Source organism: Lactuca serriola, chromosome 5, assembly GCF_051521515.1.
Source record: "Lactuca serriola cultivar US96UC23 chromosome 5, Lser_US96UC23_V15, whole genome shotgun sequence".
In the NCBI taxonomy this organism is placed as follows: Eukaryota; Viridiplantae; Streptophyta; class Magnoliopsida; order Asterales; family Asteraceae; genus Lactuca; species Lactuca serriola.
The window spans coordinates 331,077,694-331,101,187 of record NC_136412.1 but is presented as its reverse complement, the minus strand read 5'-3'; the positions used below and the strand labels follow the sequence as shown (position 1 = coordinate 331,101,187).

At 42.6% G+C, this 23,494-nt stretch overlaps 2 protein-coding genes across 2 annotated transcripts; both read left to right on the top strand.

The window, feature by feature from the left end:
• The first annotated feature begins 1,877 nt into the window (after window positions 1-1,877).
• On the top strand, window positions 1,878-17,033 carry LOC145050983 (uncharacterized). Its single transcript, XM_078999147.1, has 6 exons — window positions 1,878-2,604; window positions 14,792-15,264; window positions 15,321-15,589; window positions 15,721-15,802; window positions 15,914-16,105; window positions 16,839-17,033. The coding sequence occupies exons 1-6, from the start codon at window positions 1,878-1,880 to the stop codon at window positions 17,031-17,033; spliced, it is 1,938 nt and encodes a 645-aa protein (XP_078855273.1).
• Window positions 17,034-17,767: 734 nt separating this feature from the next.
• On the top strand, window positions 17,768-18,586 carry LOC145055204 (histone H2A-like). The gene is made up of 2 exons (XM_079003508.1): window positions 17,768-18,032; window positions 18,234-18,586. The coding sequence occupies exons 1-2, from the start codon at window positions 17,823-17,825 to the stop codon at window positions 18,477-18,479; spliced, it is 456 nt and encodes a 151-aa protein (XP_078859634.1). The 5' UTR covers window positions 17,768-17,822; the 3' UTR covers window positions 18,480-18,586.
• The last annotated feature ends 4,908 nt before the right edge of the window (window positions 18,587-23,494 follow it).

The window sequence follows — 23,494 nt, the reverse complement described above, 5'->3', positions numbered from 1 at the left end:
AAAGTTATGTCCTTCAGAGTATTTTAGGGTTTAAGGGAAAACCCTAGCACGTGAGGCGTGCATATGGAGTACGCAGGGCATACTAGTGTGAAGGGAAATACGTTGGGCGTACATTGGTGTACGCTTAGTGTATCCAAAAGGAAGGGTCGTGAGCCTCGACCTTGTACGTTAGGCGTACGAGGGGTGCTAAAACCCTAATTTTTGAGTAAGTGTACCATATTTAATCATATTAAAATAATATAATTTTAGAGTTTAGCGACTTATTTTGTTGGAAAGACCATTTGTGTCGAGTAGGTGAAACTTAGGTTTGACTTGGGAGTTGATTAGTTAAGTGTCTTGGACCAAGTTTGTAAATATTATGATGGAGGGGACCATGTGTGATTTATTGGAAGCTTCTTATTTGGTATGGATCTCTTTTGAAATAACCATTGCAAAAAGGGACTATAGTTATATAAGTGGTCATAGTTGGGTCCATTTAAAGCCTCTTATTCCCTATTTTTTCATTGTCATGATACAACCATACTCTCCTCTCCATGTCTAATTTTCCATAATCAATTCATGTTGTATTGATGTTGAAGTCCATGCTTGAAGCCTTTGTCAAATTCTTTCACAAACCATCCAAAGGTAGTCTTCTTCATATTTCTTCTTCAAATTTGTGTTAATGGTTACGAGGACCTTCAGTTTCGATTTCCTCCTCCATCATTGGTGTTTTCATGAAATCTATGTTGTAATTTTACCCCATGATCCATCTCCAAGCTCCAACTAGCTAATAGTTATGAGATTTGAATGATTGAGGTTGTTTTGGTGGGTTTTCCAAACCCTAGATAGTGAAATTTGAATATAGTGTTCCTTATCTAGATTCGAGCTCAATTTTATGCCTAGTGAATGTATTTAACTTCAAATCAATTATCTATTCGTATGTTTGTGCCTTATGGTGAGATTTGTTTGATGGTTAGTTTAAATCCAACATGCATGGTGATGATTTAGTATTTTCAAATTTAGGAATCGTATATATAATCTTAGTGAATCAAAAGATGTTACAAAGTGTTTTCATTATTATATGATGTTTTATTTTTTCCAAAAATCTAGGTCACTTCGTGTTTAATTCCTGAATTTGGTATTGTTAAGTTTTTGTGAGAAGTTGGGCTTCATTATAGTTCATATGAAGATTTGAGCTCAATGGATGAGCAGAAAAACTTCATGACTTATCAATTCCTTGTGTTTTAAGTTGTAAAAGCGATGCTTAGTATTGTTGGTTACATTTACCATTCACACATTGTGACTTTGTGCAATTTTAGTTTATTATCCCTATTTGTCTTCCAATTTGAATTGTGGAATTATTTTGGGGAGATTATGTTTAATCCACAGATATGAACCAAATGAGATCTTTTCTTATGTCCAATTGAAGTATTATAACCTTTGTTAACGTCTGGTCCACCTCTTCTGTTGTAGAGGGTTACATATGTGGTCCACAAACTACACAAATTCTAGCTTTGAAAAAAATAAACATCAAGTAATACATTTAACTAGATTTCCCAATTTCAATTCCACATCGGCTTTGTATATTTTAATATTATCCAATACTTTATCTTTAGAATGTAACATATACACGTAACTGTTAGTTGTATATTTATTTGTGCTTTGTAATATATCTTTGTATTTTTGGTATTTGTGTGGCCCTTCTATATTTTGCCCACAATCATAGATCTTTCCATATGTTGTATTATATATTGGTGGAATGCATTTTGTATTGACAGGGAAAAAACTCTCGTTAACATGGTATCAGAGCATTAAATCAACCCTAGCCGCCTTTTTTTCTGTTATGTTTATTGTTCTTCTCCTCTTAAGTCAATTCTTTGGCTTCTCACCTTGATAAGATGTATGGAATCACCAACATCAAGTCATATGTTCCTTTGATCCTTGATCTTGATCATTGTACTGCATATAAAGTTTTCGGTCACCTCAATGGCACCAATCATAACCCAACCGATCAAGATTGGTGTACTGCTGATTCAATCGTGAAACAATGGCTATTTGGCACTCTCTCTCAACCTCTCATCCAAACCATATTGATACCTGATGCGACAGCCGCTCAATTGTGGAAAGCCATTGAAGACCTTTTTTGTGACAACAAAGAAGCAAACGCAATAGAACTCGAGAATCAACTTAGAAACATTGTTATAGGTGACTCCACTATTATGGAATACTACACACGCATCAAAACCATCTCCGAACTCTTAACCAACATCGGTTCCAAAGTTCCCGAATGCACTCTCATCACATTCACTCTTAACGGCTTGTCATCAAAATTCAATCACATCGCCACTACAATTTGTCACAAAAATCCATTCCCTACACTCGTAGAGATGCGATCTATGCTCTCCGTTGAAGAACAAACACTTCAAAATCAACAAAATCGGATATCCCAAGCCTCTCATACGGATTCTTCATCATCTCACCACGTTTTAAACGCCAATCATCAAACTCAATCTTCTAATTCCAGCAACATCCGAGGCAATAATCGTGGTGGCGGTCGAAATAGGGGTGGTGGTCGAGGACGGAATGGTGGCAGAGGCAGACATGGCCATGGCAATAATGGAGGCTGTAACGCCCCGTTCCTAAGAGTACTTTATTGTGAGTCCCCGGTATTTAAGAGGAAGGGTATTTTGGTCCTTTTGTGGGAAAAGTGGAAAAGGAGGGCCAAATATGAAATTTGGGGACACGCCGAGTACGCCCAACGTAATGGAGTAAGTGAAGCGGGTGCAAGGTTGAGTACGCCCAACGTACTAGAGGTACGCCCACCGTACTCTCAGAGTTCTAAAACCCTAAAATTAGGGTCAGCCACTATATATGGAACATGTTGGTGCATACCCTAGCCTCCATAAGCTCTCTCTTAACCTCAGAAACCCTAGATAGCCGTTCCACCTCCATTGTTGGGTGTGTTTGGCCTTGGAAAACTTATTTTGGCAAAGGAGAGACTAGAAGAATAAAGAGGAAGTTGTCAAAGAAGGAGTTGAGTGGCTGGAGCTTATAGATTTGGAAAGATATCATCCTTTGGAGTCTATTTGAGGTATAAAGCTTCTTGCTTGTCATTTATATTGCATAGATCTATATGTTGTGAAGTTTTGGCATCATTCTTGTCCCAAAAGTCCTCATCTTGATGCATGTTTTGAGTTGGTCGAGATTATCTGTCCTTTCAGACCTTTGGAGAGGTCTTGAGTGAGAAAAATGAGGTCCCAAGGGTTGTGGTTGTTCCATGTGTGAGATATATAGGTCTTAATGGATTAAGACCTTGGATTAAGAGCTTTATGGACGTACCAAGTGATAAAGTTTGAGACTTTATGAATCCTAGGCATATTTGGCCTAAGGATCTGAAGTTTGGGCTTAAGATCTTAAGTCATTAAGAAGTTATGTGGACTTAATGAGCAGCGAGGTTATGCCCCGCGTAACATAGGAGTACGCCCCGCGTAGCGGGTCAGTGCCCCGATCCCCAGTTGTGAATCAACGTGTACGCCCCGCGTACCAAGGAGGGTACGCCCAGCGTACTCCCTCTGTTGGGTTTTTCATTTTGGGCCTTAGGGATTGGGCTGTTATTGGGCTGTTGGTTTTTGGGCCGTGACTGGACATTATGGATAGAGTATTGTTGACCCATTAGTTGTTATGGACCATGGGTCTAGGCCTATTTGGTGAGGTGGGCCCAATTTAGTAAATTGGGCCAATATTGGGCTTTGCTTCGGACTTTTGCTCTTTGGGCCATTAGTGGGCTTGAGAGCTTATCCAGTGTTGGGCCGGAATGAGTTAAGGGTAAATTGGTCAATTTATCCTTGGAAGGGTATTGTGCTTAGCCTAATTATTATTTGTGCTATGTTGGCTAGTTCGGGATTTTCGGTGAGTCGGTGGTTCGAGAATCTGCTTCTTCAGTTCAGAGTTTCGGCAGTGGGAAGGTGAGTTATCCTCACTATATCAACAGGGTCTAAGGCACCAAGGCCGGCCCTTTATCGGATTGAGATCCGGGTATTTGTTGTTATGTTATTGCTTTGATATGTTTGCATCCTGGTAGATAGGATGGTATGTGTTAGAGACATGGTTAAGGTCGGTATCCTGTTATGTAGGATGATGATATGCTAGTGACAAGTTAGGTCGGTATCCTGGTTAGGATGATGATATGTTATGTGATCTGCTAGATCGGCTTGTTGACTGTGAATTGTTATATGATTGTATGTTTATGTGCACATAGTTGTTGGACTGGGGTTGGGTTGAGGCGGGTCCTGCTTTGTGCTGTAGGCCAAGATACCCAGGGTGGACCGGTTGTCCCGAAGGCCCAGAGAGCGGTCCGGATACGCTGTAGGCCCCAAGAGGGCGAACCAGACGTGCCGCGACTCGGAGAGTGGACCAGGCCGACTGAAGGCCCGGTGAGGGCGAACCAGTCATACTGTAGACTCAGAGAGTGGACCAGGTGGATTCAAGGCCCAGAGCGGGCGGACCAATCACACTGCAGACTCGATGTATATGGCTAGACTCGGAGGGTGGACCAGGTGGATTGTTGGCCGGAGCGGCGGACCAGTCACACAGTAGACCCAAAGTGCATGGCTGTTCTGTGATCGAATATGATATGGCATGTTATGCGTGTATGGTATATGTGGTTGGTATTTTGGGGATATCTTACTAAGCTTTCGGGCTTACAATTGTGGTTTAATGTTTTTCAGGTTCTTCAGGAGACCGTGGCAAGGCAAAGGCGTGATCGTACCGCTCCTCATGTTTATATTGTGATGTGATTCTGGGAATACTCTAAATCATTTGTATTGAAAACCTTTTTGTAATAATTTAATGAAATCGGGTTGTTTTTGAAAAGTTAAAATTGGTTGAAAATTTTCGGTCGTTACAGAGGCGCGTTCTCGTTTCCGTCGGCAGCTCCTCATCCCAACGGACGCTGGGTTTTCATCCCAGCCGACCAGCAATCTGGGCTCCTTCCTTCACCTAATCAGGGTGCTCGCTGGCCAACTCCCTTGCAAACCCAATCAAGACAGCAACCAATTTGGGCCAATCAGCACACAGCCCAACAAGCATTTTTTGCTAGACCTCAACTACTTCAGCCGTTTAATTGGCAGCAGGCCCAGAACTTTTATAATGACCAAAATTTCAAAACAATTAAAACTTTTCAAAACCACCAATTTTAATAACATTGTTACAAAAAGGTTTTCAATACATTATTTAACAAAGTATTTTTCCCAGGTTCAAATCATAAAACACCAACGCGGGGAACGGTACGATCACGCCTTTGCCTTGCCACAGACTCCTGAGAACCTGAAAACATAAAACCACGACTGTAATCCCGAAAGCTTAGTGAGATACCCCCAAAAATATCAACCACAATTACGCCCTTCCAGGCCACGAACTTCCGGTCCAAAACATATCGCCTCCCGGCCCATAACATATTGCCTTCCGGCCCATAACACATCGCCTTCCGGCCCATAATATAAAATGCCCACATAACATAACAGATCATAGAACAGCCATACATATCGGGTCAAACCCCAGGCCAAGCAACTGTGCACATAACATATAATCATACAACATATCATAGTCAGCAAATCGATTAACAGATCACATAACATATCATTACCCTAACCAAGATACCGGCCTAACCGGTCACTAGCATAACATCGCCCTACGAATCAGTCAACATGCTAATTACACACATACGCCTTTCCAGGCCATGACCTTCCGGTCCACATCGCATTGCCTTCCGGCCCACAACATGTAATGCCTTCCGGCCCACAACATATAATGCCTTCCGGCCCATAACGTAATGCCTTCCGATCCATATTCCGCAATATCATAACAACAGACACTACCCGGATTTCCATCCGATAAAGGGTCGGCCTTGGTGTCGTAGACCCTATCGATATAGGGAGGATAACTCACCTCGAAACTGCCGACTGAACAGATAACCCAAGTTGCTCCGATCACTGATACGATCTCCACCTCTAGACAGCCACCAATGCACTGAACTCAAACAATAATCAACAATTACCAAAATACCCCTGGAAACCACTGGTCAACCCTTGGTCAGAGACAAGATCAAAGACAAGGTCAAAGTCAACCCCTGACTGACCCTACTCGCCGAGTCACCCCGAGACTCGCCGAGTCCTACAACTCCTGAATTCTCTCGCACACAACTCACCGAGTCATCCCTTGACTCACCGATTCTCGACTCAACCAGAGAATATCGGAACTCTTCGACAAGACTCGCCGAGTCCAAGAACAGACTCGCCGAGTATATGGCTATCTTCAACCTACTCACTGAGTTGTTCATACAACTCGCCGAGTTCCAGGCCATTTTCATCCAACTCACCGAGTTGTTCTTCCAACTCGCCGAGTCCCAACTCATCTTCAAGCAACTCGTCGAGTACACCCATGTGACTCGCCGAGTACCACCGGTCTGAATCCATACAGAAGCACTCCAAGCCATGCAATTGATCCAAAACATAGATCTAGCTTCCTACAACCCCTTCATCACGTAAAGTGGAAAACTTTACGTGAATCCAACGAGATCTAGGCTTTTTGCACTTTGGTTTAGGGTTTGGGACATGAAAGCTTCACTAAACACTCCAACACAGGGACTTTCATGCTCTCTGATTCTTCTCCATTCCAGATCTGAGGTAGCAACCTCAGATCTAACCTCTAGACTTCCAATTACACCCATAGGCAAGTTCCCACAAACCCCAAAATGAAGAAACAACATAATAATAGCCCAAGAACGGGATATTACCTCCAATGGACGCCCCAACAGCAATGTAATTCGAATCCAAGCAAAGCCCCTTGCTCCAAGCCTTTAATCTCTTAAAATTCCTTCAATAATCATCTCCTTCAAGCTCCCAATTGAGATATGATCACTCACACATGAAGGCTAAGGGTTTCTGGACTTGGAGATGAATAAAGAGGATGAGATTGGGCTGTTATGTTCTTTATATAGGGCTCAACCCCGGGAAGTAGGGTTTTCTCCACTCAGCGCCTACTCGCCGAGTCCTCCTTACCGACTCGCCGAGTCGGCTACTTAACACGCGACCCAGTCGCGACTCTACTCGCCGAGTCCATCCATGGACTCGCCGATTCACTCTTCCACAACTTACTCTTTTAGCCCTTCAACTTTACTCTTGATATTTCGGGATGTTACAATTCTCCCCCACTTATATTAGGCTTCGCCCTCGAAGCCTACAACAACTTAATTCCAAGGATACTCCCACAACGCTCCACCTGGCCTTAACCGGACCAGGTCCCCCAAGGCATACTTATCGAAACTCGAACACTCTTTCCCCTCCTTCACGGTGTCCTGACCACCGTCTCGAACCGGGCACCGACTGTACCCCTGATTATCATTCTCAATAGCCGAGAATTACCCAAGATGCAACTCTGCTCTAAATCTCAACAATCACTCGACCCATAAGGGTCAGAAAACCATGAACCATCGGATCCCCGATCCGAATCCCACTCTATCCATTCCGGGACAACTGAGAGACCCATTCTCGATCTCAGAGCATCTCTCACGAGTTCCCCCTTGCAACCGCATACACATGCTGAACTAGCTCTAACACCCTCAGGTTGGGAAAACCTGATACACTGATAATACCCTCAATCATCCCTCAGGATGAACCACTAATATACACCCCATACCCTGATCAGAATCACACTGAGAGTTCAAGACTCTCTCTCTCCCTGCATCCCTTCCGAGCCTCTTGGCTCTACACTTGCGGATTTCCCTCCGCGACCTCAACATACATTCCAAACCGGATGAGCTTCTAATCCACTACCGCAAACACGCTGCTCAATAACCATACTCGAATTGCTTTAATCATAACTCTGCTCCGCCGTTTTCACTTCCGTGAACTTGCACTCCCTCTCGGAGTTACACACCTCTTACCTCTCTTTCTCTTCCTTTACCAAGGAATCCACCCGGCCACAATGTCACTCCGACAAATGTCACGGTGCTCGCCCGACGCTACACCACCCTTAGCATGTCCGCTAACCATCCAACACACTTACTCTGACTCTCCTCGCAGGGACTCTCAAGCCCATGCACTACCTCAACTAAACAAGATCACTACCCGGGGCCATACCTTCCAATGCAATCACACTGCAACATACACAATCCGCAATCTCAAACTGATCCAACAATACCAGCAGGGTCTCCAACATGACTGGACCGACTCACATAAAACATATTAGCCACTCGAGGCTAGATCTCTGTGGGTCCGTACACCCAAACTCTGTGAACCCTCAGGTTCTAACTCTGGGAACCTTCCGGTTCCAACTTTATAAACATGCACAACATAAATCCCATATAATTAATGCAGTACAACACATCACGTACATAAAGCATACAAATACTCTGATCACATAACCCCGGTTACCTACTCAAACTTGATCCCAGCCTGCTTCCAGGCCTCCACAATCAAATGCCCTAGGTCTGTATCCCGCCCCGCATGCCCGACACTCGCTCCTATCAGTCTATACTCTGGGCTGACAGAACACGGCTGAATCCCAACAGCTAAGCACCCTCAAATACTCCTCGATCTCCCGGAGAATTCTCCAATTCTCCCCCACTTAAAGCACTGACTAACAACCACCGGTCGCCATTAACGACCTTCCAGAACAACCCCGCACAAAAGAGAACACTTACACACTAACTGCTCCCCACAAGCATTAGCAACCCTCAACAAAACACATCTCCTCACTGATCAGTCCGCTAAAAAAGAATCCGATCTCCAAATTTCCTTTCCAAGAATGTAGATGCTACCCGACATTCAACCCAATGCCGCATCTCCACTAATAGCCCTCACGAACGAAAACCAACGATAGCACAAAACACCAAACTATAATCATACCAAACCCTCAGGGAACAACGGATACCAAAACGAAAACCCGAAACTCAAATCCATAACCAAAAACTCCAACCCGCAAAACGACGAATACCGCATCGTAAACCACACAAGGATACCAGCACAAACAATACACCACAATAATCGCAAGATAACAAGACATCAAGAAAGAAACATACCCGCAGCTGCATCCGGCACTGCTCTGACCTCCTTTGCCGCAAGCTGATAAGCGCGACCCTGAGCCCCTAGGGGCTCCGCTCCACCCTGACCTCCACCTGAAATCCTCAAAGTGGCCGGTGCTGGAGCCTGCACCGGTCCTGTAGAAAGTTGTGGACAGTTGACCCTCAAATGTCCAACCTGACGACAATGATAACAAATCCTCAAATCCCGAATCGGCACTGACTGCCGACAATCCCGCGCATAGTGCCCCTCCTTTCCGCACTTGCGGCATGCACCACCGGACCAACAAACTCCGGTGTGACCCCTCCCACATTTCCCACAAGTGTGGCTGCTCCGATCCCCCACTCTAACATCAACGGTCCTGGACCGTTTCGGCGCCGGCTGCGACTGCATCGGAGCCTGTCTCAGCTCACGCAACTGCAACTCATCCTCAAACTCACGCTGCCCGGTGGCCTCCTGCAACTCCAACAAGGTCTCGCACCTCTGTGCAGACACGAACTGTCTGATATCCCCCTTGAGCATACTCAGATATCGGGACATCTGGGCTTGCTCCGAAGCAAACTCAGGGCAAAACATCGCCCTCTCAGTGAACATCCTGGTGATCTCAGTCACCGACTCCGAATCCTGCTTCAGCTCAAGAAACTCCTGAGCCAATCTCTCCCTCTCATCCTGCGGAACATAGCGAGTGCTGAACATCTCTCTGAACTGATCCCATGAAACCGCAGCCCTCTGCGCATCCGAGTATGACCCCGTGGTCAATCTCCACAAATCCTTCGCCCCGAGCCTCAACAGGTTCAGAGCACACCTCACCCTCAAATCAACAGGGCATGAACACGTGAAGAAACACCCCTCCACGTCCGATAACCACCTCATAGCAACCATCGGGTCCTGAACTCCATCAAAGGTGGGAGGCTCCGTATTATCGAAGTCCCGATACTGAAAATCCCTACTAGCTCCTCCCCCTGCCGCTGCTACAGCCACTGTAGCCGCCGCGGCAGCCACTTCTGCGAGAGCCGCATAGTGCTCATCAAAATACTCAACCATGGCGGTCTTGATTGACCCAAACAGTTCCGGCAACTCAGCCCGGAACAATGCAGCAACCTCATCATGCAGGATCTCGCGAATCCTCGCATCCAACTCGCTCGTGCTCATCTGATCGATAACCTCAGACGGCACCGATCCACCCGAAACTCTCTCTCCAGCTCCCGATCCTGATCCGGATCCACTCTCATCATGCCTCGGAATCTCCATACTGAAAAACACCATACCAAATCTCAGACTCATCCCACAAACCTGGGATCCAACTCTCTCAACCCAACCCTAGAGATCATGGTTTCCCTGATACGCGTATGGGTCCTGTGCTTTCAGTAGTACGGGCCCATACTACCTTCCACACCTACCCATATTTGTATGAAGTACTACCACAATACCCTAAAGAACATGCATAACAACGATCAACCCTCACCACTAGAGGAACACTGAGAATCTCCCATAAGGGACCCTAGGCTACAGGCATCACAAATCAGGCAACATTATCATGAAATCCTGAAGATCCCTAGCCTAACTCTAGCATGTTGTTCTATCAAAACTCAATAAAACAAGTGTCATGAATGGTAAATTTGGGGTTACTTACTGGCTCCGGCTGATCGTACCTCCGCGTCCCCCTTTTACTTAATTTGAAAACCATTTTAACTTTGCTTTTAAAACCTTCCTCGATTTGAGACTGGAGTTACACGAGTGTTCCTCCAATTCACTCAAACCAAGGCTCTGATACCAACTTGTAACGACCAAAATTTCAAAACAATTAAAACTTTTCAAAACCACCCATTTTAATAACATTGTTACAAAAAGGTTTTCAATACATTATTTAACAGAGTATTTTTCCCAGGTTCAAATCATAAAACACCAACGCAGGGAACGGTACGATCACGCCTTTGCCTTGCCACAGACTCCTGAGAACCTGAAAACATAAAACCACGACTGTAAGCCCGAAAGCTTAGTGAGATACCCCCAAAAATACCAATCACAATTACGCCCTTCCAGGCCACGACCTTCCGGTCCAAAACATATCGCCTCCCGGCCCATAACATATTGCCTTCCGGCCCATAACACATCGCCTTCCGGCCCATAATATAAAATGCCCACATAACATAACAAATCATAGAACAACCATACATATCGGGTCAAACCCCAGGCCAAGCAACTGTGCACATAACATATAATCATACAACATATCATAGTCAGCAAATCGATCAACAGATCACATAACATATCATTACCCTAACCAAGATACCGGCCTAACCGGTCACTAGCATAACATCGCCCTACGAATCAGTCAACATGCTAATTACACACATACGCCTTTCCAGGCCATGACCTTCCGGTCCACATCGCATTGCCTTCCGGCCCACAACATGTAATGCCTTCCGGCCCACAACATATAATGCCTTCCGGCCCATAACGTAATGCCTTCCGATCCATATTCCGCAATATCATAACAACAGACACTACCCGGATTTCCATCCGATAAAGGGTCGGCCTTGGTGTCGTAGACCCTGTCGATATAGTGAGGATAACTCACCTCGAAACTGCCGACTGAACAGATAACCCAAGTTGCTCCGATCACTGATACGATCTCCACCTCTAGACAGCCACCAATGCACTGAACTCAAACAATAATCAACAATTACCAAAATACCCCTGGAAACCACTGGTCAACCCTTGGTCAGAGACAAGATCAAAGACAAGGTCAAAGTCAACCCCTGACTGACCCTACTCGCCGAGTCACCCCGAGACTCGCCGAGTCCCACAACTCCTGAATCCTCTCGCACACAACTCACCGAGTCATCCCTTGACTCACCGATTCTCGACTCAACCATAGAATATCGGAACTCTTCGACAAGACTCGCCGAGTCCAAGAACAGACTCGCCGAGTATATGGCTATCTTCAACCTACTCGCCGAGTTGTTCATACAGCTCGTCGAGTTCCAGGCCATCTTCATCCAACTCGCCGAGTCCCAGCTCATCTTCAAGCAACTCGTCGAGTACACCCATGTGACTCGCCGAGTACCACCGGTCTGAATCCATACAAAAGCACTCCAAGCCATGCAATTGATCCAAAACATAGATCTAGCTTCCTACAACCCCTTCATCACGTAAAGTGGCAAACTTTACGTGAATCCAACGAGATCTAGGCTTTTTGCACTTTGGTTTAGGGTTTGGGACATGAAAGCTTCACTAAACACTCCAACACAGGGACTTTCATGCTCTCTGATTCTTCTCCATTCCAGATCTGAGGTAGCAACCTCAGATCTAACCTCTAGACTTCCAATTACACCCATAGGCAAGTTCCCACAAACCCCAAAATGAAGAAACAACATAATAATAGCCCAAGAACGGGATATTACCTCCAATGGACGCCCCAACAGCAATGTAATTCGAATCCAAGCAAAGCCCCTTGCTCCAAGCCTTTAATCTCTTAAAATTCCTTCAATAATCATCTCCTTCAAGCTCCCAATTGAGATATGATCACTCACACACGAAGGCTAAGGGTTTCTGGACTTGGAGATGAATAAAGAGGCTGAGAGTGGGCTGTTATGTTCTTTATATAGGGCTCAACCCTGGGAATTAAGGTTTTCTCCACTCAGCGCCTACTCGCCGAGTCCTCCTTACCGACTCGCCGAGTCGGCTACTTAACACGCGACCCAGTCGCGACTCTACTCGCCGAGTCCATCCATGGACTCGCCGATTCACTCTTCCACAACTTACTCTTTTAGCCCTTCAACTCTACTCTTAATATTTCGGGATGTTACAACTTTGCGGATCAACCCACAACACTCCCTCAAGCTTTCACTACTATGAACCTTCAGGACTCCGAAACGGAAGATTGGTACATGGATACCGGGGCGACTGCTCATCTTCATGCCGACTTAGGTATACTCAATTCCATTAAAAATAATTGTAATAATTTTTCAGTCATAGTCCGTGACGGATCTCGCATTCCGGTTACCCATGTCGGAAACTCTTCTCTTTATCAACATCCTTTTCATCCTCTAAGTCTTAAAAATGTCCTTATTACACCTCAAATTATTAAAAATCTCATTTATGTTCGAAAATTGACTCGTGACAATAAATGCTCTATTGAATTTGACGAGTTTGGTTTTTCTGTGAAGGATTATCTCACCAAACAAACCCTCATTCGATGTGACAGCACGGGTGACCTCTATCTCTTCTCAAAACAACTTCCTCAAGTATTTCTCAGTGTTAGTTCTTCCACGTGGCATCAACGACTTGGTCATCTCGGCACTCAAGTCTTCAACCATTTACTATCAACAAAGTTTATCTCTTGTAATAACAAAGATCCTAGTATCTTATGTCATGCTTGTCAACTTGGCAAGCATGTCCGTTTGTCGTTTCATTTATCTCAAACTAATGCTAACTTTCCTTTTCATGTCATTCATTCCGATGTTTGGACTTCCCCTCTAATAAGTCATAGTGGAATAAAATATTATGTTATTTTTCTTGATCAGTATTCTCATTTTGTGTGGGTGTATCCGTTACGAAACAAATATGATGTTTTCTCTAAATATCTCCATTTTCGAGCATACGTTAATAACCAATTCAAAACCGATATTCAAATTTTTCAATGCGATAATGGCAAAGAATTTGATAACCAACACTTTCACCACCTTTGTGCCACTAATGGCATTCACATGCACTTCTCTTGCCCCTACACATCCCAACAAAATGGTAAATCCGAATGTATGCTTCGAACCCTCAACAACATCATTCGAACCTTGTTATTCCAAGCCCATCTTCCACCCAATTATTGGGTGGAAGCTAGGACTGTTCACTATTTGGATAAAACCGAATTGTCCAATTGGACAATTTGGATTGGACTATTTGGTTCAGATATTCGGATTTTTGGATTGGTTTTCAACAAAACCGAATTAGTTTTTTGGATTGGTTTTGGTTAATAAAATAAGAACCGAATAGTCCAAAAAAACCGAATAAACATTTATTATTTATAATATATATCTAGTTATTTATTAATTATGTAATTTATTTTTTCAAATAGGTTAAAAAACATTTCACCCGATAAAAAAACATTAATATGCATTTTCTCTCAAAAGTTTTCTATCTATAAAATACTTAACTACAATATATCTTTTTAATAGTTGTTTATAAATTTCAAATCACAAGTAAATAATTTGTTTTCATCTCTTGTGTACACATTGGGTGATATTATAATTATATGTCATTTTAAAATGTTTTGGTTTTTGAAAACTGAATTATAAAACCGATCCAACCGAATTGTAATTGGATTGGATCAGATCGGATTTGAGTTTAATTTGGACTATTCGGATACATGTTTTGAAAAACGAAATTAATTTGGATTCACTTGATTGGATTGGATCAAACCGATCCATCCAAATGAACACCCCTAGTGGAAGCTCTTCATATGGCAGCCCATCTCTTAAATATTCTACCCTCTACCACTCTCAAACATGACACTCCATTTCACAAACTCTTCCAGAAACACCCCTCCTATACTCACCTTCTTGTTTTCGGATGTCTTTGTTACCCCCATCTCAACAACACTAGCAAACTCCAACCCCGATCCACTCCATGCATCTTCCTTGGTTATCCTTCCAATCATAAAGCATACCGATATCTCGATCTTCATACCAAAGAAATCATCATTTCCCGGCATGTTGTTTTTGATGAATCAGTCTTTCCTTTCGGCTCAATGACCCCTCATCAGTCTCCCAATTATGATTTCCTTAATATTGAAGATCAACAGAACTGTTTTAACGATCCAACCATTCCCTCTCAACCTTCCCTTCATCATCCCGACCCAAGCACAACCACCGTCGATACCGCCACCCAATACCTTGAAAGTGACATCGACTCCACTCCTTCCTTGTCTGCTTCGGCGTCTTCTCCTTCTCCTTCCACTCAACCCCCTCTCACCCAAAATACCCCCCCACCACACTCTCAACCCTTTGTTCCCACCTCCACTCGCACTCATCATATGCAAACCCGTGCTCGTCATGGAATCTTCAAGCCCATTGATAAATTAAACCTTCACACCCAGCCCTCCCAAATTCCTCTTCCCATAAACTACTCTCAAGCATTTCAAGACCCAAACTGGCACAATGCTATGACTGGAGAATTTAATGCACTTATTTCTAATGGGACTTGGGTACTTGTGCCACGGCCCCCACTGCAAACGTTGTTAACTGTATTTGGCTTTTTAAGAAGAAACATAATGTAGATGGATCTCTTGCTCGGTATAAGGCACGACTGGTTGCCAACGGTCGCAGTCAACGAGTTGGCATTGATTGTGATGAGACTTTCAGCCCGGTTGTGCAACCGGCTACCATCCGGACTGTCCTTAGTTTGGCTATTTCACACCACTGGCCGGTTCACCAGTTGGATGTGAAAAATGCATTTCTACATGGTCACTTACAGGAGACCGTTTACATGCATCACCCCCCGACTTTCGTGATTGATCTTTTCCGGATCATGTTTGCTTACTTCAGAAGTCCATATATGGACTCAAGCAAGCATCGCGAGCGTGGTATCATCGGTTTGCCCAATTCATTATAGGGTTCGACTTTACTAACAGCAAATCTGATTCCTCTTTGTTCATCTACAGACAGGGTGCTCAGACTGCGTATTTATTACTTTATGTTGATGATATCATTTTGACTGCATCATCTTCCATTCTCTTACATAAGGTCATCACCACTCTTCATTCAGAGTTTGCCATGACTGACCTAGGCACCCTGAACTATTTTCTAGGTATTGATGTTACTAGAGATAAACATGTTATGTTCTGATCACAACAGAAGTATGCCAATGAGATCCTTGAGTGGGCTAAGATGCTTAATTGCAAACCAGCTCGCACTCTCGCCGACACATCAGCTAAATTTGATGGCAAAGGTCCTCCTGTCACTGATTCGACTCTCTACAGGAGCCTTGCAATAGCTCTTCAATACCTTACATTCACGAGACCTGACATCACTTATGTAGTTCAACAGGTTTGTCTTTACATGCATGATCATCGAGAGCCTCACTTCTCCGCTCTCAAGCGCATTTTGAGATATATTTGAGGTACTCTTGATCACGGTTTACAACTATATGTATCTCTGTCTCGTGGTCTTATTGCCTATTCTGATGCCGATTGGGCTGGTTTCCCCACCAAACGTCGCCCCACTTCCGGCTACTGTGTTTTATGGGTCAAAACCTCCTCTCTTGGCCATCCAAGAGACAAGGTACAATTTCAAGATCCAGTGCTGAAGCTGAGTATCGGTGAGTTGCAAATGCTGTTGCTCAGACCTGTTGGTTGCGTAACTTGCTTCGCGAGCTTCACTACCCACCTCCTTCTGCTACACTTGTGTGTTATGATAACGTCAGTGACGTTTATTTGTCTACCAATTCGGTTCAGCATCAACGCACAAAACATATAGAGATAGATATTCACTTTGTGCTATTCACTTTGAGCAGACGGTTGCTGATTCGTTTAAGCGGGTGCATCCTATACGATAAAAGAAGGTGCTTTAGGTGGTTCAGAGGTCATGTTCACGTACATGTTTTTGTTGTCAGACAAAATTTGATGACATTGAATCTTGAAAGTGTGTTTTATTTAATGTCGAACTAGGGGATTTGATGAGAGGCCTGACTTCCACGTGAATTTACCACTGTGCTCTTGGGTGGGTTTAATGACTTTAGGGCTAATCACAACAAATAGCAGTGTAATTTCACTTATTTCAGGATTATGCATATGACATTAAAGGGCTAAGAAACAGAAACAGAAACAGAGGAGAAAATATGGAAACAAGAAAAATGCACCTGTCGCCACAACAACAAGAAACCCATGAAGTATATATTTCGATAAATAGCTTATCCGACAGATCGACCACAAAAAAGAAACAATATTACTGTCCCATAACAATACTCAAACCATAAACAAATAGTCGATCAAATAACGAAGAACAAACAACATAAAAAATTGTCACATCCGACCCCCGCAACGCGGGGTTCCCCACCTAGTTTATATTACAATTGAGTTTGTAAATAGTTACCATTTTATAAAAAACAACATTAGTCGAATAGTACTCGATAATAATTGTTTTTCTTTTAATCCAAATTCATGTTTTTAATTAGTAAATGTGTTTGAATTACAACTTTAAATATGTTCGAACAAAACAACAAAAAAATGTATCTTTAAGACTATAAAAACAAAGGTAATATAGATAAATAATAATAAAATGATGTTAAATAATTTATTTATTGGTTTAACAAAATTAAAACGAAAAATAATTATATCAGTTATCTAATATTAAATAATAATAATAATAATAAACTAATGATTATAACTTACAAGTTATAAAAATAAAGTGACATGAAGTTTATTTAAGCAAATATGATGTATTTTTAACATCACCCAAAAATAATAAGGCCATTCATAATAGGGTATTTGGAAAACACGTGGTTAGTCTCTTTAGCGGGAGAATCAAAATATTTTTAAAATTTTAAAAAGTAGCAGGAAATCACACAAACCTCAAAACGGGTACATATCACGCGGATCGCTATCTAACAAATCAAGACCGTTGAATCATCCCCCCATCCAACGGTTGTTACAAAGCTATCGATCCCGATTCACCTCCACCCACCTCTACAAAATGAAACCATGTCAAGACCTGTTCTTCATCGAATCCGCTCATTTCACACTGTTTATTCATCGCTAAAAGAAAAATGGAAGGCGCAGCAAAGTCAAAGAAGGGTGCCGGAGGAAGAAAGGCCGGTGGCCCAAGGAAGAAGGCGGTTACCCGCTCCGTCAAGGCCGGACTTCAGTTTCCCGTCGGTAGAATTGGGCGTTTTCTGAAGAAAGGACGTTATGCACAGCGTGTTGGAAGCGGTGCTCCAGTTTACCTCGCCGCTGTTCTTGAATACCTTGCTGCTGAAGTAAGTTTTATTTTCTCATATTATTTCATTAAGCTCAACGTGGATATCTTAAATCGATGTTCACTGGCTTAATTTTGAATTAAACAAAGAACATGGAACTTAGATCTGATTTCTGAAGTTCCTTTTTTCTTTATATTTATTCTAATTGATTCTAATTTATGGATTATTTTTTCTAATCTGCTTGATTTTTATTGATTGTAGGTTCTAGAGTTAGCTGGAAATGCTTCTAGGGACAACAAGAAGACCAGAATTATTCCAAGGCATCTTCTGTTGGCCATCAGAAATGATGAAGAGCTTGGGAAATTATTGGGCGGAGTTACGATTGCTCATGGTGGTGTTCTTCCAAATATCAACCCAATTCTATTGCCAAAGAAGACCGCTGCTAAGGAGCCTTCAACTCCATCTAAAGCTGCTAAATCTCCAAAAAAAGCCAAGAAGGCTGAGTAAATTATGACGCTAGAATTTGTAGTTCTTTTTTGGTTTAAGATCATGTTACAAGTTTGTATGATGATGTTGATCAATATTTAATGAATGAAACGACTTGTTTCTTATAATTGTCGCGTCATGGATCTTCTTATTATTTGACTGTCTTTCAATTACGTTTAGTTGAGATTTAATGGTTTAAATCTCTTGTTCCATCGTAGATCTTTATCTCGCGCACAAATTTTTGAATTAGATTTTTAAGTGATACTTCTATATAGAATGTAAGTGTGCAATTCATTATTATCTTACACATAATGTATCCCTTAAAAAATTGAGCGCAATAGTTCAATGTTTATTACTGTATCGTTGAAGATAGATCCAATATTTGCGTGTTCTCTTTTACCTAATCCGCCAATTACAATTGTTAGCATGTCAAACCGCTTCAATCGGAAAGACCTCTTCATATCTTATTTGGTTTCGAACAATATAAACTCTTTGATACATAAGGAACGTTTAAGGGTAACTAAAATGTTGTTATGTTTGTAGGTAGTTTTGGTCGATGGTGTTGTGTTCCAGCCTTCGCTACAGTAGCCACCTTTGCCGACAAAATGAGACCTTGGGTGGCAAAGTCTTCCAACCCTATGATGAACACAGTTAATGAAAACAACTACAATGGTGGCTGCCAAGACTATAAACAGAGGCTTCATTCTTCAGTTGTAAGCATCTCAAACACAGAGAAATAGATAGTATAACACTTAGAGTGAGAGTGTTAGTGAGAGAGTTGGTTTTTTGTAATAGTTGAGTGTGAGAGTTGCTCCTCCTATTATAATTCTATTTTAGTGTTTAATAGAAGAGTTTTCCAACCCCAACAACTGGTATCAGAGCCCCGTTTGATGTCCAGGGAATTCTTTACGAATTTCTCTGTTTTTTCGTCAATTTTTTTTGTCTCAAAATCCATTTTTGAGTACACCGTTGGAAAAGGCCTGTTCCAAGGATTCTGAAAATATATTTTTCGTAATTTTTTTACCACGTGAAGACCTCCAAAACGTCGGTCAAAGTTTTGTCAAAGCGCCGGAAAATATCGCCAGAAAAACCAGCCGCCGGAAAGCCTCGCCGGAGAAGGAGTGACGTCACAATTGACCAGAGTTTCAGATAGTTGCAGTTTAGCCCCTGAAGTTCCAGAAAACTGTACATAGGTCCCTCTGTTTCGGAAAATGCAGCAATTCGGTCCCTGTTGTTATGAAATTAATTGTTTTGATCCCTTGACTTCTGAAAAGTTTCAGGAAGGTCCCTGGTTTGCAGAAAAGTTTCAGATAGGCCTCTGTAAGTGTCGAAAATTACAATTTAGCCCCTATAGTTCTGAAAAGTTACAAATTAGCACATAACTTTTCAAGAAAGTATATTTTGAGCCCGAAAAATTCTACCCCACCATTTTTGACGCTTCCGAATCCAACCGAGAGCTCGGTTTTATCTAATTTTTCCTCGAAATATTTGTAAAATAAATTTGCAATTATTTTCAATGGAATCTACAAGTACGATTACGATGGTTCAACTTACGCCCACAAATTACAACATGTGGAAGCCAAGGATGGAAGATTTGCTTAATCTGAAAGATTTAGCAGAGCCTATAGAAAAGCAAGGTGTCAAACCTGACACGAAGACAGACGAAGTTTGGACGAGAATAAACAGGAAAACGGTGGCACAAATTCGACAGTGGATCAACCACAGTGTTTTTCATCATGTCTCTCAAGAGACAGACGCGTACAAACTTTGGGAGAAGCTCGAGAATATGTATCAGGCAAAGATGGCACGCAACAAGACCTTGCTGATGAGGCACCTTGTAAACCACAAGTTACGAAGTGGTATGTCCATAACCGAGCATACAAGTCAGTTCCAGGATCTCGTAAACCAGCTCGGTGCTGCTGATTGGGTTCTCAAAGACGAGGAACAAACCATATTGCTCTTGAGTTCTCTACCAGATAATTGGGAGACGCTTGTTGTGACTCTCAGCAACTCTGCCCCCGGTGGCAAAGTGTCAATGGAGATGGTCACAGACGCCCTAATGAACGAGGAAGCCAGAAGGAAAGAAGCTGGTACAAACCAGTCTTTTGCCCTCGTTTCAGAAAATAAAGAAAGAGGCGGAGGAAGAACTGGAGGTAAAGGTCGAGGTCGAGGCAGAGGCAAACATAGTCAAAGTAGAGGAAGATCTCAAGATCGTGGGAAATCACGAGATCGAGGGAAATCGCGAGAGCGAGGTAAATCTTCAAATACATGGTTCGAAGGCTATTGCAATCACTGTAATTATTATGGCCACAAAAGTAGTGATTTCCGTAGGTTCTTACGAGAGCAGCCCGAGACAAGTCAGAATCCAAGCAGGGAGAATGGTGAAACCATGGTCACCATAACACAAGACGTTGCCCTTGTTACATACGAGGAGGAAGCATGCCTACATGTTGGAACTCATGATGATGAGTGGGTGATTGATAGCGCTGCATCATATCATTCGACTCCAAACCGAGATTTATTCACTACTTATAAACCCGGAGACCATGGTACCGTGAAGATGGGAAACACCAGTTTCTCAAGCATTGCTGGTATTGGTGATGTGCATTTAAAGACCAATGTTGGATATACATTGGTGTTGAAAGATGTTCGGCATGTCCCAGAGCTAAGAATGAATGTTATCTCAGTTGGAGCTCTTGACGTCCAAGGATATGATAATCAATTCAAAAATGGCACTTGGAAGTTGTTAAAAGGTGTTATGGTTGTTGCAAGGGGACAACTTGATGGTAATCTTTATAAAAGCCATGCAAAGCTGCTTCAACCATGTCTCAATGTTGTTAAAGAAGAGACATCACCAAACTTGTGGCATAGAAGACTAGGCCACATGAGCGAAAAGGGATTGACGGCTCTTGCAAAGAAGGAGTCCATTTCAATGGCAAAAGATGTTGCCTTGGATCCTTGTGAATACTACCTATTCGGGAAACAACACAGAGTTTCCTTTAGCTCCACAAGAAAGAACCGCTCTGAGTTGCTGAGCCTTGTCCACTCCGACGTATGTGGACCCATTGAAGTAGAATCTCTTGGTGGAAGCCGGTATTTTGTGACATTCATTGATGATGCATCACGAAAATGGGCATACTGTTTGAGAACGAAGGATCAAGTATTGGACCGCTTCAAAGTTTTTCATGCAATGGTGGTAAGACAAACAGGCAAGAAGATAAAATGTCTCCGATCAGATAATGGAGGCGAGTACTATTCCCGTGAGTTCTCTAAATACTGCATGGAACATGGTATCAGACATGAAAAGACTGTCCCACGAACCCCACAACACAATGGTGTACCAGAACAGATGAATCGCATTATTGTTGAGAAAGTTTGATGCATGCTCAGCATGACTAAACTCCCAAAGCCATTTTTGGGTGAAGCTGTATTGACAACTTGCTATCTAATAAATAGGCCACCTTCCGCTCCATTAAATTTTGAAGTTCCGGAGAAGATATGGACGGGTAAAGACATATCATATTCTCATTTGAGAGTATTTGGGTGCAAAGCGTTTGCACATGTATCAAGTGAATTGCGGAAGAAGTTGGACCTCAAATCCACTCCATGCATCTTTATTGGATATGGAGATGAAGAGTTCGGGTACAGGCTATGGGACCCAGAACTAAAGAAGGTTATTCGAAGTAGAGATGTGGTTTTCTATGAAAACCAGTATTATGATTTCAAGGCACCGGTTAACAAGCAACAAAGATCCAAAGTTTCAGATATAATATCTGAAAATAAAGATGATGTTTCCACTAAAGAAGAGGATGAAGAAGTTGATGATGCAAATCAAGAAGGTGTTGAGCAGGGGGAACTTCCACCCCATGATACTTTAGATACATTTCCAGAAGTTACAAACGAAGGAACTCAAGTTAGATGATCCGAACGAGTTCGTGCTCCATCAAGAAGATATCCGACTTCAAACTACATCCTTCTTACTAGTGAGGGGGAGCCAGAAAGCTTTCAAGAAGCCCAATCTCATATTGACAAAGCAAATTGGCAGAAGGCCATGGAAGAAGAAATGAATTCTTTGCAGAAGAATCAAGCATATGAGTTGGTGAAACTCCCCAAAGGAAAGAAATCCTTGAAAAACAAGTGGGTTTTCAAGTTGAAGAAAGACGACAAGGGAAATACTATGAAGTATAAGGCGAGACTCGTTGTCAAAGGTTTCCAACAAAAAGAAGGAATCGACTTTGATGAAATTTTTTCACCTGTTGTGAAAATGATGTATGTTCGAGTTGTACTCGGATTAGTTGTCAGTCTAGATCTTGAACTTGAGCAGATATATGTGAAAACGGCCTTTCTCCATGGTGATTTGGATGAAGAAATATACATGGAGCAACCTGATGGCTTTAAAGTCCCAAAGAAAGAGCACCTCGTCTGTAAATTAAAGAAGAGCCTTTATGGTCTTAAGCAAGCCCCAAGGCAGTGGTACAAGAAGTTTGATTCATTTATGATGAATCATGAGTACAAGAGAACTGTTGCAGACCATTGTGTCTATCTGAAGAAGTTTCCAGATGGGAAATTTATCATCCTTATGCTCTACGTGGATTATATGTTGATAGTGGGCCAAGATGCAACGATGATCAACAACTTGAAGAAGGATTGTCTAAGTTCTTTGATATGAAAGACTTAGGCCAAGCACAACAGATATTGGGCATGAAAATTATCCGTGATAGAAAATCAAGAAAATTGTTCTTATCACAGGAAGAGTATGTTGAATGTGTGATCAAAAGGTTCAACATAGAAAATGCCAAGCCCGTTGGTACGCCCTTGGCTAACCACTTCAAGTTGAGTAAGAAAAATTGTCCATCTTCTGAGAAAGAAAAAGAAGAGACGAAGGCAGTCTCCTATTCCTCAGTCGTAGGAAGTCTTATGTAATATCCCCGAGACGAAGGCAGTCCCCTATTCCTCAGTCGTAGGAAGTCTTATGTAATATCCCCCTCTGGCACGTATCAAAATATTGTCCGCTTTGGGCCACTCGACACGAGGAC